The 15,918-nt window shown below is 41.9% G+C and overlaps 1 protein-coding gene across 1 annotated transcript in view; it reads right to left on the reverse strand.

Annotated features, from left to right (window-relative positions):
- Positions 1-15,918, reverse strand: part of PLCE1 (phospholipase C epsilon 1) — a 308,646-nt gene that overhangs the window by 174,754 nt on the left and 117,974 nt on the right. The window contains exon 2 of the mRNA XM_057737203.1: positions 3,642-3,930. Coding sequence (XP_057593186.1) covers positions 3,642-3,930 — 289 coding nt within the window. The remainder of the gene's footprint in view (positions 1-3,641; positions 3,931-15,918) is intronic.

A 15,918-nucleotide genomic window follows, 5' to 3' on the forward strand; every position in this document is an offset into this window, starting at 1 on the left:
GTGTGCAAGCTGATGGAGCTGTGGGAGAGTTAGCAGAATACTGTAGACTGTGGTAAAGCTGCAAGGCTGCAGAACTCTGACCCACTGACCCTTAAGTTACCAATTCCTGACTTGCGAATGCCCTGTGAATGATGAGGAACTAGTTGCACATTTTCTCTTCCTATTCTCGCCTACTGTAGGCAACTCCAACCCTCATCCTGTAATCATAACCACTTCTAGGAGATAAGCTGACTTGGGGCACCTGCAGGTCACATGAAAAGCTGTCTTCATCGTTCTTTTTCACAAACTCGGTTCTTCCTAACATCTTAATGGACCTGGCACCAAAGATCTATACAACATGTTCCTCCTCCTTTCAAAATTCTTCAGTTCTTTCGTGTGTGTCTGTATGTGGTAAAACACATATAACATAAAATTTAGCATCTTAACCATTTTTAATACAGTTGAGTGGTAATGAGTACATTCATAATGTTATGCCCCCATCACCACAATCCATCTCCAAAACGGTTTCATCTTGCAAAACTGAAACTCTGTGCCCATCAACAGTAACTCCTCATCCACACCCACCCCTCACCAGCCCCAGCAACCACAAGTCTACTTTCTGTCTCTATGATTTTAATTATTCTAAGGGTCACATATAAAAGAAATCATACTCATTTGTCTTTTACCCTCCTCCTTTTTTTTCCCTACCTTTTCCAACTGCATTTAAACCACTTCAAACGTGATCTCTCTCATGGAAGAGGTCATTCTTTTTGACCCTCTTCCTTACACTTTCCCTCTGGGAAAAACAATTTATAAACCCTTCCCTGCCTCCCTCTTCCCTTCTTCATTCCATCTATAAGCCTCTCATTAAAAGAAAAGAAAAGAAAAGAAACTTACTGGGATAATAATTTTCTGAATCTCTTATATTAGATAGGAGTTTCAAAATATAATTAACCATAACAACAGAACAACAGATGCCAACATCTAAAATCTCTGAAATGGTCCAAAGTTCTTTACCAAATCTCCAGAAAAGTTCTAATTTAACACTACTCATCTTAATTAAAATTATTTCCCCTGAAAAAGAAACGTCTTTTAAATTCGCTTGTGTTGCTCTTTTCCTGGAGGCTGATTCTCAGGATTCTAATACTTGTGTTTTTCTCTCTATTCCATAGGAAATGTGTAGACTTCAACTGCGTTATGGGTTAAAGAGATTTTTGAGGACCAGAGGCTGGGAACCAAATCACAGCATTTAATACTACTTCTCCAGGAAAGCGTTCTAAGTCCCACACATCTCCTGAGAAATGAACTTCTGGGACACAAGTCATTTATAACCTGGGGACTGAGTGTGTTACACACTTCCCATAGATTTTCATTAGTGACACAGAGCTTAAAGCTGTTGGCCTATTCGATGCCACAGGACATACAGTGAATAATAAAACAGGCAGAAAAGCATGGCACAGCAGCCAAGCATATCTTCCAGAGCCCCTGCTGGAGGATACGACCAACAGAGCTCAAGACTCAACTAGTCAGTATGTTGACCCTATAGGTTCTGTAAACATGCCATGACTTTGAACGGTCATGTGCGGCTTTTTTTTTTTTTTGACACATGATCTTCCACTGCATGTTGAAGAAACATATGTTTCACTATGGCACATATAAACGTTGAAAACCCCAAGGGAGAAGGCACTGAAGTTGAAAAAGTTTTCCAAAAGAACAAGTTAGAGCTATAGAAATTAGCTTGGAGCTGAAACCCACTGGCTAATTGTATCATTCAGCAGCAGCTACTAACAGAGGGATATCAGAAACCATTAAAGAGCTGCAAAACAGAAAGTTAAGGAAACTTCCAACTCTTGCATAAAACTCCAGTTTAAAGATAACACATTAGCTGATGGCCCAATGAGTCTCAGAGATGGGAATGCTGATCTAGGAGTTCTGATTTGAACACAGAAGGGAAAAGAGCAGTCGAGATCAAGTTACTATCAGTATCCTTTTTTCTCCCCAAAGGTCTGTGTTAGATTGGAGGCAACCTGCCTTGGTTGGAGAGCCTGGAGGTCTGTCCCTTTGCAATTAATGGAGGAGAAACAAGGTGGCTTTTATTGACTTCTGTTTGTTTGCTGCCAAGCCATTTGTCACATGGAAGATTAACTCCGTCTCCAAACTCTTTGAACGCTGAGCCACTTCCACATTATTTGGCATTTAACTCTCTGCAGTGTATTCTTCGAATACTTGGTGCCACGCAAATCTGGCCTCCGCGTTAGGATCATAAACAACTTAAAGGCGAATAAATTGACTTGTACTTTATTAGGATCTCCCATAACACCTACACACTGCTGGGCACAGACTGGGTATCTGGTAAACACAGCTTGATTAACTCACAGGATAAAGTCCTCACATAGAGTCATAAGCATTGAAGCAATGCCAAATCTACACGCTAATCTCAGCCCGAATTCCTAGGGAGAGCATTGATGGAGAATGTAAGCTTGGCAATTACCAGTTGCTGCATGGAAGTAATCTTGAATCCTGTGTATAGGGGAAACTGCTTACTACCTTGAGACTGCAAGTTCCATGGGGGCAGAGGCTAGGTTTTTTCCTTACCCAGTACCTAGTAGGGGCTCAAAAAACGTATGTTGAATGAATGAAACACATATGAAACCGAGTTTCTTCTCTAATTTAGTCTCTTAGATTAGTGGTCCCACATCTTGTGTTTTTCTTCGTTCATCATTTATAACCAATCCACAAAAGTTAAGGTGACTCTAGAAAACAAATCGACATGGCACCCACTCAGTATGAACCTCTTCGGGGCCTGCCCAAGGGGTGTGGGGTCAGGGGAGGTGGAGGATCAAGGAGGAAGCCCATTGGCCTGATAGTCACGGGTCTGGGGCTTGCTGTGGAGGGACCAGAGCTGCCCTCCTTGAGAGAAGTGGCCAGATGTCAGATCAAGCTCTTGGCAGCCCCCAGGCAGTGGAACGCTGCTCTGCGTGGTCCCTGTCTGGCTGGCAGCTTCCTGCCAGGGAAGGCTGCCAAGCGGGTGGTGACAGCTGTGCAATGCACAAATCTCCAAGGTTCTTTGGTGCACTGCCTTTTCTGACTTGCCTGTCTGCTACTTGTGGGAAGTAGCTGGGAAGATGCTGAGGGACCCCATTTTCCATTGGTTTTCATTTTTTAGCAGAATGCCTGTCTATCCTGTCTTTTAAGATGGGAGTTGCTGGAAGATGGCCTTTAACTTTTCTGGTCAGCATGAACCTATTGATTCTGTGTAGGAAAGAGAACTATATTCCATTCTGTTTTGAGTGAAATGGTTGATTTTCACTGTGACCACATGACTACCTTGTTTATGAGCCTTTTTTACAGTAATTGACATCTGTCATAGACTACCACTAGGAAAACTCACCTGTCTGAATAACAAAAAAATTAAAGATAGCCTTTTAGCCATTTACTTCTTTTGAAAAAGAAATTTCAAAATCTTAATGCTTATTATTTGGAATGTTTACACCTGAAGGGATTTTGATAAAGGACTCTCTTTTTATATTCTCTTAAAGCAGCTACCATTTCTTAAAGTTGCTAAGTGAACTCAGTTTTCCATCAGGAGATGCATAAATTTTAACCTAGATTCTTTTCTGCATTCAAAGATGAAAAGTTAAAAGTGAAATTTCAGACATTACCTTTCAGCATCATTCGTCCGGTGGATCCTCCAAAAGAATTGAGAAGGCTATTTCTTGCTCCTAAAGATGTGGTGGCTTCTAGGAGAGAGCCGGTGATGTACTGAGATATGGAAGTCCTTTGGAGGGTGGCACGATACTCACAAACAGTGTCTCGGACACATTGCTTTAAGCACGGACCAATGTTAATCCTTTCACAGGCTGTCTCGGAGGCTGGGAGCTTTGCAAAGAAATGGAGAAGAGATCTAATTGTCTCTTCTGTTTCTTCTCCTCTTCTCACTGCATTGTAGATCTGTGAATAGCACAAAGTACAGGAAGTATTAATCTAGTTTCTTAGAAAAGCAAATTAACTTGTTGACAAAATGCCAAGATGACTTATTAAGAAAGAAGGCTCAGTCGCTCTAAGCGCAAACACTAGTGAACACTGGACTCATGCATTAACCTGAACATTCTACAGACACCATTTATTTGGGAAAGCTATGCGTAGTTATGAAATAGGCCATTCAAACAACACTGCTATCAAACAGAGCACTTACAACTTGTCTGAACCAAAAAATATTCAGCTCAAATTTCTCCTCCTCCTCAGCAGAGTAAAGCTTGTCTGGAGCAGGATGAGGGCAAACCTTTCCTTTTTGTCCTTCTGAACTCTCCTGAGTGCCTCTCCCAGGTCTGTCTAACTGTACACTGACATTCACGAGGAATCTTCCCTCCATGCTCAAAACAAAGTAAAGATGAGAGGGTTTAGGGGCAGGAGAACACCTATATTTCTCTCTTGGGCATAATCCTTCAATCTGTCAGCTTGGATCAAAGTCTTTGAATCCTTTTTCCCCTTCCTCCTCCCTCATCTCCCACATCCAATGAGTTGACAGATCCTGCCCACTTTTCCTCCTCCCTTCTTTCCTTCTGTCTCTGCCACTACCCTGATTTCCTCTTTCCTTCATCATCTGAATTCTCCAAGAATTATCTCAAGGAGACTGGATAATTAGGACAGTTTCTCAGCCACAATTCCAATCCATTCCAACGCAGTCATTCAACATGAGTTTATATAGATCTGTTCTGGGCGAGGCACTGAGATGAAAGATGTGGGCCGTGTACAAGGGGTAACACATCTCTTGTGCTGCAGGACTTCACAGTATAACTTATAAGATGATACCTGAAAATTATGAGATTTGACATTATTTCTGGGAGGTCTGGGGTTTTGTCAAGGTCTCTGGGAAGCCAGAACCTTCTGGGTAGTGTGTAAGTGACAGGGAAGAAAGATAATATGGGGTGAGTTAATCCAACTTTCTGATGGTGGAATAAAGGTTTACTATATTGTGTTGTCTCCATCATGTCACTTTGAGCACCTCGCCTTGGTTGACCTGTCATTCATTCACTAAATAAAAACATAGTTATGGGGACTTCCCTGGTGGCGCAGTGGTTAAGAATCTGCCGGCCAATGCAGGGGACACGTGTTCGATCCCTGCCAGGAAGACCCCACATGCTGTGAAGCAACTAAGCCCCTGTGCCACAAATACTGAGCCTGCACTCTAGAGCCTACAAGCCACAACTACTGAACCCGCGTGCTACAGCTACTGAAGCCCGAGCACCTAGAGCCCGTGCTCCGCAACAAGAGAAGCTATGGCAATGAGAAGCCTACGCACCACAATGAAGAGTAGCCCCTGCTCACCGCAACTAGAGAAAGCCCCCGCACAGCATCAAAGACCCAACACAGTCAATAAATAAATAAATAAATAAATAAATAAAATTTATTTAAAAAATAGTTATGTGTTTATATACCAGTTATGTGTCAGGCCTGGGTAAATAAGACAGCTTCTTCCCTCAAAGAGTTCACAGTCTAATAAGGAAGACCGAAAGCAAAAAGCTCATAGTAGGGTGGAAATTAAGGTCACCTTCTCTGTTGACACCAGTGAGTGGCCAGGGAAGGGAAGGCCCTTGCATGCCCTCTAAGTCCTGCATGCACCCTCATGATGCTGTACACTCCAAATCTCACCTTAACTAGGGCCCTCGGGCACTCAAAAGGACCCCTGTTGAGCTGTGCTGGGTCCTTAGGAGACCACAGAATGTACCTAGAACTCCCCTGATATTCAAACTGTATTGACACCCTAACTAGATTTCTACTCTGTCTTCCTCTGCCTACTGGTATATACTTGCCTCTTGAAGGCAGACTGTGGATTCTTTAGCTTTAATTCTCCATCATTGAATTTCTGGTGGCCAGTGTGGCCATGGAGATGGTGTGCTGGGACAGAAATAGCCCAGGCTTGTGGTCAGGTATATGGGATGCCTTGACCAGCCAGAGAGGATACTAATGCCCCTTCTTAGTGATGGTGTAAGATTCACCCTGAAAATACATATAAAGTGCTCAGTCTAGTGTCTACTATTGAGCAAGAAGAGAATGGACTCTATCCTCAAGCAACAGCAGGTGGTTGTATAACATCAGAGCGTAGTCTATGAAGTTCATTGTGATGGGGTTATACCCTTGCTCTTACATCTTGCTGGATAATATCATCCTAAACTTCTTTGGGTGTATTGTGAGGACAAATGGGGGGTAGAGAGCTGCAGAGCTCAGGATATGCCTTTCTTCTCTCAGCTCCAAATCATACAGGCAATCCCCAACACACTAAGTCTCGAGACAGTCCTTTAGAAGTAAATACTTTAGACATGCAAGGAAAAGACTCCACTGTGAGATGTGACAGATAAAGAAGGATTTAGAGGGAAAGAAGATCTGAGCTGCACCTTGGAAAACAGGCATGGCTCTAATTGGGGCAGCTGGGGGAGGCAACTCACATGGTAAGTAAAGGTGAAGAGGCTGGAACAGTGAACAGAGCAGGTATTAAGAGCAGGGGGTGAGTGTAGGGAAATAACTGGGAATTGGAAAGGTCAGTTGGCCTGATAAAAGGACAGCCTTGAATGTCAAGCAAAGAGGTTTAATCCATCAGAGGTAGGAAACTGTCTATTTGTTTGTTTTCAGCAGAGGAATGATCCTAAAAAGGTTTTATTTTACAAAGACTAACATGCTGACGGTTGCTAGTTACCAAGTGTTGACCCACTTTCTTTACTTGCCAAGCTGCTCCGCTAGCTCACTACGGCCTCACGCCCTGCCTGATGTGTTCCAGTTTCCACCCCATGCCTTCAGAGGGTCCCAATGTCTCATTCAGTCCCTTACCCATCTTTCCTAAAGTGTCTTCCTCAAATCATTAGATCTAGACAAACTGCAGGATATAAGGACTCTTTGACCATGGAAGTTTGAAAAACTCAGTATATATATCTACTTTTGAAGATTTACATTGTCTGTTAAAACATTAACAACAATTAAAAGGGTCAGAGTAAAGAAATCTATTTTATTTTGTTTAACTCAGTGTTCTGAGTATTTCTTATGTTATTTGACCGTGGATTTTTTTTAAAAGAACACAGCCTGCAAATGTAACATCGTTTCAAATAATTTGCTCTAATCTAATGGCCATGTCTTATTCTCATGTCCTTGACCTCTGTGGAATCTCTGAAATAGACCATCACCCATCTCTCTCAAAGTCCTGCCTCTCTTATCATTTCTGTGCTCTGTCTTTGCCTTATTCTTATTAAAGACTTCCTCCTCGGGCCTTTAGGGCAGTTGTGATGCAATAGAGAGATGCCAACAAGTGTCTAATGTAGGGGGTCAACAACTGGCTGGCCGTGGGCCAGGTTCACCCAAAGAACCTGCTTCATCTGACACACACTTTTAAAATCAGGAAAGTTTATGTACACATCTGAAGTTAGAGCATCATCTGAAAAATGGAACAATCTGGCAATACTGAGAGTTTCCATGAGTTCTCCAGTTAGTGCCAGTCCCCACCACTCTCTAGTGAGCACACCTGGCCAATTATCTGGTCACCATTAGTGTATGTGTTTGTGACCCTTGCTTTAATAGGATATCGATACGGATATAGATACATATAATACACGTGTACTGAGCCCCTCCAATCTGTCTTCTGCCTGCTCTTCCCTGGGCTAGTTTCTGAGAATATAGAGAGAAAGCCATGGCCTCTGCTCTTAAGGGCTGTTGCAGCTCACCTCCAACATATATAAATGTTATGTATATATTAAGTAGTTGTTCAGCATTGCTTTCAGCTGTTTCCAAGCCCTCGAACTTGTCTGAAGAAATAAGAGATGAAGAGCTCCAAGAATAAAGCTCTGAGCTGCCATCACTAGTGCTAACACCCTATCCACGAAGAATCAGAACGATATCTACAGGTTCTACCACGATCTGGACTAACACATGCCATTCATACCAACACTGGATGAGCTGAATTCAAAGTGCTTGTTGGAAAAATGCTGAAAAATGGACGAAGCGGTGGTAGATATGGCAGTGCTCAGGGTACATGAAAAATAGGCTATAACCTCTTATTAGATCATCCACTTTAAAAAAAGAAAGAACTGTGGAAAATCCTATATATATATAGAATGGGAAGAGGAGGCAGCATAAAATGGTAATTATGAGTGTTGCTCTAGAGTGCTGGTTTGAGTCCTAGCTCCTCTGCTTCTCAGCTGTGTGACTTTGTGTAAGTTGCTTTGCCATTCTGTTCCTCAGTATCCTTTTCTCCAGTATGGGGATATAATAATATCTGCCTCATAAATTTGTGGTAAGAATTAGAAGCTTTGATAAACATATAACATGATTGGAACAGCACTTAGTAAAAGCTCTATAAACATTGGTTTTTATGATGATGTTGACAAGGATGATTGTGGTAGACTAAAAAAATGGCCATAAATTATTTCCTTCATTAACTCCAGGCCAGTCTTGTGATTTGCTTAACCAATGGGAATTTTGTAAATGCGTTGCAAGTGAAGTCTTGTGTATTGGAGCTTGCTCTCTCTTGCTACTTTTGGGAATTCTGAGACACCTACCATGTGGAGAAGCCAGAGCTGGCTTGCAGGAGGATGAGAGACCATGGTCCAGTCACTCCTGCCACCTTTGCCAATAGCCTGTCAACAGGCAGACACATAGCGAATCCATCCTAGACCCTGCATCATCCAGCGGCCAGTCCACCTGCCATCATAGATACACGAGAGAGTCCAGCAAAAATCAGTTCATCCAGACTAGGAGAACCACTCAGCCAATTCACAGAAATATGAGCTAATTAAATGACTGTTGTAAAAGTCACTGTTTTGGGAGTGCCTTGTCACACAGCAAAAGTTAACTCACACAATGATGTGTTGGGTGCAACGATAAGTATTTCCTTGCATGAGACTTGAATCTACACCCTAGCCCTATGGGGTTGATTCATTTTGCAGATGGGGACAGTAAGCCTACAGAGGTGGAGAAACACAGTCAGCCTCACACAGCTAGGAAGAGGCTGAGCCAGGATGGAAACTGGGTTTGTCCAGCTCTGTAGTCCAGCTTTCTACATTGCACTAAACATGGTCACACCCAAAGCCTAAACAGTGGAATTCAAAAAAGTGTCGTTATTTGGCAAGAGTTTTAAGTGACATTAACATTGTCGTTATTGTTTTTATTCATGATAATTTCTTTCATGATCACCCTAAATTACTTTGGAAAATAGTCAAGTTATGACTAATGAATGATCAAATGTGTTTCCTTTATATGGAGATTTACTGTTTTAAATTGCAGTGTGAAAAAATATGTAAACTTTATCTCACTTGATTAATGTGGTAACAGAAGGTGCTGAAAACTAGACAGACTATTGCCCTATATGGATCAATATCTTTTTTTGAGATAAAATCAACACATCACAACAGGGCATCTAATCTTGCTAAACAGATGTGTGTCCATCCATTCATTCAGCAATTGATTTATATTTATTGAACGCATACACTGTGCCAAGCCCAGTGCCTTGGGGATCCAGCAGAGAGCAAGAAGAACTTTATTTTAGCAGGGGAAGGCAGATAATAAACAAGCAGACCAACTAAGTTAGGTAAAAACTTCAGACTTGGAACTTCCCTGGTGGTCCAGTGATAAAAAATCTGTCCTGCAATGCAGGGGATGTGGGTTCGATCCCTGGTCAGGGAACTGAGATCCCACATGCTGTGGGGCAACTAAGCCCACTCATCACATCTACCGAGCCCACACGCCTCAACTAGAGAGCTCGGGGTACCACAAACTACAGAGCCCACGTGCTCTGGATTCCACGTGCCACAACTACAGAGCCCATGCGCCCTGGAGCCTGCACTCCACAACTAGAGAAGAGAAAAACCCACATGCCACAACTGGAGAGAAGCCCGTGTGCATCACAACAAGGGAGAAGCCCACTGTCTTCAGTGAAGAGCCCGCGCCACAACAGAAAATCCCGCATGTCACAACTAAGACCCAATGCAGCCAAAATTAAAAATAAATAAATAAATATTTTTAAAAAAGAAAAAAATTTGCAGACTATTATAAATACAGTAGTCAAGATATCTTTCAGATATGGATTCTACTGAACTTGCTGAAGTCACTGGGAATGAGGAAAGGAAAGGAGTCAAGGTTTTTATGGTTGGCCATTATGGAGTTCTCAGAAATTTTAAGATTTTTATATATATATATATTTAGATTCCACATATAAGTGATAACATTCAGTATTTGTCTTTCCCTGTATGCATGGGGAATATACCCAATATTCTATAATAACTTTAAATAGGTACACTCTATAAAAATATTGAATCACTATGTTGTACACCTGAAACTAATATAAATATTGTAAGTCAACTATACCTCAATAAAAAAGATTTATATAGAAAGCTAGAGATTAATGTTACAAACAGTGCCCCTCATAGCACTTATATGTAACCACCACTGTGAACTGTGAGTGGATCCCCTCCATGGAATTACACTACACCCATTATGGCAGGTGCTGTGTTTGAGCAGATTGACCTTGATATTATGATGTTATTGCAGAAAAGCAAGCAATACTTAGACAACACTTAAGAAAACATTTGAAATTCCTTATGACTCAAGAAACCAGCACTGGGACATGGAGTTCAGACCCCTCCAAAAAAATAAAACAAACATCCAAGGCTGAAGAGAGCTGGGTAATTCAGATGGAGATGAAATCAAAGACTTTAGTGCACTGAAAGGCATGAAGCAGCCAGACAAACCGTGTCCACAGCACTCACCCAGGAGGAGAGGTCCTTCCTCTACACAGCCAGAAAGGGCTTTGTCTTAACTTGACTTCTACTGGGGTCAAAGAGACACTTGACAAGGGGAGTCAATTTCATACTTGCTCTGTTTCAAAAGCTATCTTTCTAGGGTCAGAGCTATGGAAAATTACGATGTTCCAAAATCTGATGACATATCTTCTGAAATCGTTCAACAAGAAGTGGGCTTGTTACTTAGGTGTCCACTGACTCTTTTTTTTTTTTTTTTGAACTTTTATTGAGATACAGTTAACAGATAATAAACAGCATAAATTTAGAGTGTACAACTTGGTATCCCAATCTCCCAATTCATTCCCCCCTAAGCCTCCCTGCTTTCCCCACTTGGTGTCCATGTGTTTGTCTCTACATCTGTGTCTCTATTTCTGCCTTGCATTTCCTCTTTCATAGTTGTTAGCATTTGCCTTACGTATTGAGGGGCTCCTATATTGGGTGCATATAGATTTATAATTGTTATCTCCTCTTCTTGGATGGATCCCTTGATCTTTATGTAATGTCCTTTCTTGTCTCTTGTAACATTTTTTATTTTAAAGCCTATTTTATCAGATATGAGTATCGCTACTCCAGCTTTCTTTTGATTTTCATCTGCATGGAATATCTTTTTCCATCCCCTCACTTTCAGTCTGTATGTCTCCCTAGGTCTGAAGTGGGTCTCTTGTAGACAGCATATATATGGGTCTTGTTTTTGTATCCATTCAGCCAGTCTGTGTCTTTTGGTTGGTGCATTTAGTCCCTTTACATTCAAGGTAATTATTGATATGTATGTTACCATTTTCTTAATTGTTTTGTTTTTGTTTCTGTAGGTCCTTTTCTTCTCTTATGTTTCCCGCTTAGAGAAGTGCCCTTAGCATTTGTTGAAGGGCTGGTTTGGTGGTGCTGAATTCTCTTAGCTGTTGCTTGTCTGTAAAGCTTTTGATTTCTCTGTCGAATCTGAATGAGATCCTTGCTGGGGAGAGTATTCTTCGTTGTAGGTTCTTCCCTTTCATCACTTGAAATATATCATACCACTCCCTTCTGACTTGCAGAGTTTCTGCTGGGAAATCAGCTGTTAACCTGATGGGAGTTCCCTTGTATGTTATTTGTCATTTTTCCCTTGTTGCTTTTAATAACATTTCTCTGTCTTTAATTTTTGTCAGCTTGACTACTATATGTCTTGGCATGTTTCTCCTTAGGTTTATCCTGCCTGGGACTCTCTGCACTTCCTGGACTTGGGTAGCTATTTCCTTTCCCATGTTAGGGAAGTTTTCAACTAGAATCTCTTCCAATATTTTCTCAGGTCCTTTCTCTCTCTCTTCTCCTTCTGGGACCCCTATAATGTGAATGTTGGTGCATTTAACGTTGTCCCAGAGGTATCTTAGGCTGTCTTCAGTTCTTTTCATTCTTTTTTCTTTATTCTTTTCCGCATCAGTGATTATCACCATTCTGTCTTCCAGGTCACTTATTCACCCTTCTGCCTCAGTTAATCTGCTATTGGTTCCTCCTAGTGTATTTTTCATTTCAGTTATTGTGTTGCATATCTCTGTTTGTTTTGCTCTTTAATTCTTCTAGGTCTTTGGTAAACTTTTCGATCTTTGCATCCAGTCTTTTTTCAAAGTCCTGGATCATCTTCACCATCATTATTCTGAATTCTTTTTCTGTAAGGGTGCCTACCTCCTCTTCATTTAGTTGTTTTTCTGGGGTTTTATCCTGTCTCTTCATCTGGTACAAAGTCCTCTGCTTTTCCATTTTCTCTATCTTTCTGTGGCTGTGGTTTTCAGTTCCACAAGACGAAATACTGCTGATACTGCTGTCTGCCCTCTTCTACTGACTCTTAATAATAATACTTGTAATCACTGCAACATTTATTGAGTGCTTAAAATGACATAGGCACTGAGCACTGAGATATGATTTCACTGAAACTCCAGAATAGCTTTCTCGGAAGAGATCCTACTATTACCATCACATAAAAATAAGGAACTAATGTGCACATACTTGGAACTCAGCATCAGGATTCTCCATCTTTAAACCAGTGCTGCTAACCACCAAACCAAACAGAATCCTACACTACAGTTGTCAAAGAAACCACTTTTAAGAGAGGGGTAATTGTAGTAATGATCCTGCCACCTCTCTTTATTGTGTGTCTCCTCCCTCTAGAATGCCAGCTTCATAAGGACTTTATTTCCTTTTTCATTGCTCTGTCTCCAGGATCTAGAAGTGTTTGGCATTATAGCTTCTCAATAAAAGTTCTTGACTGAATTAATGAATATCTTATATATCTTCCCCAAGAAATTGGCTAGACTCCTCTAGTTTTTTGGTCATGACTTTATTGGACTCATCTGAGCCACAGGTCATATTGTATTGTCACCTGTACTTGCTGAACACCAGATACAGAAGTCACATGAAACGGCACCAATCTTTACAAAACATTCAAAATAGCTGTAGCCAGATGAGGATCTGATTGCTACTAACCAAACGTGATCTATTCTGAGAAACTGACCAATAGTTTAACATTATTCCATTATCATTTGTTGACTGGCTTGGAGTTGAGCATACTTAATCAGATCTAGTCTCCATCCTGATTTTTCATGAAAACGATGATGTGGAAGGACAATGGGGCTTAAAAAAACAACAGGGTATAGATTCACATATTGCTTTTCCTAGTACAGTTTAATTCAACAAATGCTGAGTTGCAGTTACAGAGACTATGGTAGATGCTTGAGGACACTGATTAAAAAAAAGAAAAAAGAGAGACAAACTCTGTCCTGTGACTGAAACCCACCCTTCCCCCATAGCTTTCTTATCTTTAACATGAAGGGGTCAGCGAACATTATCCCAACGTTCCTCTTAGTGTTACTGTTCGATGACCAATACTTCTCAGCTTTCTTAAATGGGGGGATAGAGGATATCATTATTCTTGAATACAGTGCACAGTTAGGGTCTCCAGTTTCCCTCTCGCTTATCAGTGTTCTCCTTTAATATCAGTTGTCATTTCTCACTACTGACTATATATCTGCTTCTAACAGCACTCTTATCCTCCCCATGATGTGATTCTTAAAGTAGCCTGAGCTGGAAAAACAAATAATCACATTTATTTGAACTGTGTTAACTGAGCGTTAATAGGCTGGGTAGCAACATAGATGCCTCCCTCAAGGAATCAAGTGCGAGAGCTATAGTTTGGAAATCCCTTTAACTGGTCTCATAAGCCCCTTTTCTAACTTCTGGAATCCAGAAGCAGTGTTCTGATGGTTGAAGATGCTGGAAGTTTGATTTCTGATGTATGTGTGGGTCTAAACAAAACGCAATGATGTAAGAACTGCCAGATTTCCTGAAGAGTCGACAAAAACAGTGAGGCTTTTTTATGGGACGGGAGGTGGTAGCTGAGGCAGCTTGGAGACCTGAGTGGTACGGATGGGGAGGAGAATCCTGGTAGCAGGCTGTTGCTTCCTTTGCTCTTGATTCTACATTCCATTCAAGTGCCTGTGTGGAGAATTCCATTCTTCTGAGAATATTCAGACCATGCACGAGACGCTGACCAAACAGAGGTACAGAGAGCCAAAAATAAAGGCTTTGCTAAGGCCAGGCCAATTAACCAGAGCTATGCCATCGGCTTCTGCAGGAAGTAAGTCGAAACTTTATTACTGCAGGAAACATTTAAGAAGGAGTGTGAGGGGATGTCCCAGGACATTTGATAATCTGGGAAGTTAACGGCTGGAAATGCCCTTCTACATAACTTCTTCCAAGCTACATTTTACCCTTGCGTTCAAATTTTGCCTCCTCCGTGCAGCCTTCCCCCAGCTCCAGCAAGAACTAAGCATTATCTTTTCTGTGCTCCGACTGCGCCCATGTGAAACTCTATCATGGCACTTTCTGTGGAGTGTGGAAGTCACTCTTTACTCCCCTTCTAGGCTGTGAGTTCCCAGGGGGGGTGGGTGTCATGTCTTGTTCAACACTTTGTCCCCAGCAGGGAGCACACTGCTTAGCACACTGCAGGCAATGAAGAGAGGGGGCAGTGGAGAAAGAACTAAAGCTTTAGAGCCAGGTGCTCAAAGTGTGGTCCCCAACATAGCAGCATCACCTGGGAACTGCTAGAAAGTCAGAAATGCATGTTAGAAATGCATATTCTTGGGCCCCACCTCAGACCTACTAAATCAAAAACTCTGGGGTGGGGGCCCAGAAATCTGTGTTGTAAGAAGCCCTCCAGGTGATCTTGATTCCTGGTGAAATCTGAGAACCTGAAATTCCATGACACCATATTACCTTTCATCTCTGACTGCACTTCTCATTATCCACCCCATAAACACATATATCCATGTCATCTTCCTTCTAGAATGGGAGCTCCTGGGGGCAGGGGTGAAGTCCTATTGTCTCTATATTCCCCAAAGTCCCTAGCTCAAAGCCCAGCACAGGGCCAACTCGACAAATGCTAGTTGAATGAAGGGGCATATCTTGCAGAAATTCCCTGTGGCTGTGAATGTAAAGGCCTTTCTCAAATGATGCTTCTGGCTTAATATTTCCAAAGATGAATCATGTCTGAGATACTAATTCTAATGGGAATTACCATAGAGATGAATCATATTTGTAATGAGAAAACCTGGCTGCCAAGGAAGCCTCTTGAAAAGAAAAAAAAAACATCAAATCAGAACAAATGGATTATGTTGGGAGGCTTGTGATGTCAGGCTGTGAATTAGGCCAACAGAAGGGATTTAATGGCCTGAACTACCAGGCTCCCTGAAGCTCTAAGGAGCAACGGGTCATTAATGAATCACATGGGGACAAAGACCCTGCAAGATAAAAACAAACTTTCACAAATCCTGAGACTGTGGTGCCCTGGCTCAGAGGCTCAGTGGCAGCCCTCTTGCTAAGCTGCGCACATGGGAAGCTGTGAGGGAAAGAAAGTTCCTGAAGTCCTGTGGCTCCAGGCTGCTGTGTCCACAACAGGTGGAGGAGACCAAGGCCAGCCTATAGGGCCAGGTTGTTTGCTTCCTGTGCCCCACCTGGATCCCTATTCACCTCGTCCAAACTTCTAACTTCCCTTTCTCTGCCCAACTGAAAAGGATCAGTGTTGCCATCTATCTTTTTTTTTTTTTTTTCTGCTGCACCAAGTGGCATGTGGGATCTTAGTTCCCTGACCAGGGATTGAACCCACGCCCCCTGCATTGGAAGCACAGGGAAG

This window comes from Hippopotamus amphibius, chromosome 5, assembly GCF_030028045.1.
Source record: "Hippopotamus amphibius kiboko isolate mHipAmp2 chromosome 5, mHipAmp2.hap2, whole genome shotgun sequence".
NCBI lineage: Eukaryota > Metazoa > Chordata > Mammalia > Artiodactyla > Hippopotamidae > Hippopotamus > Hippopotamus amphibius.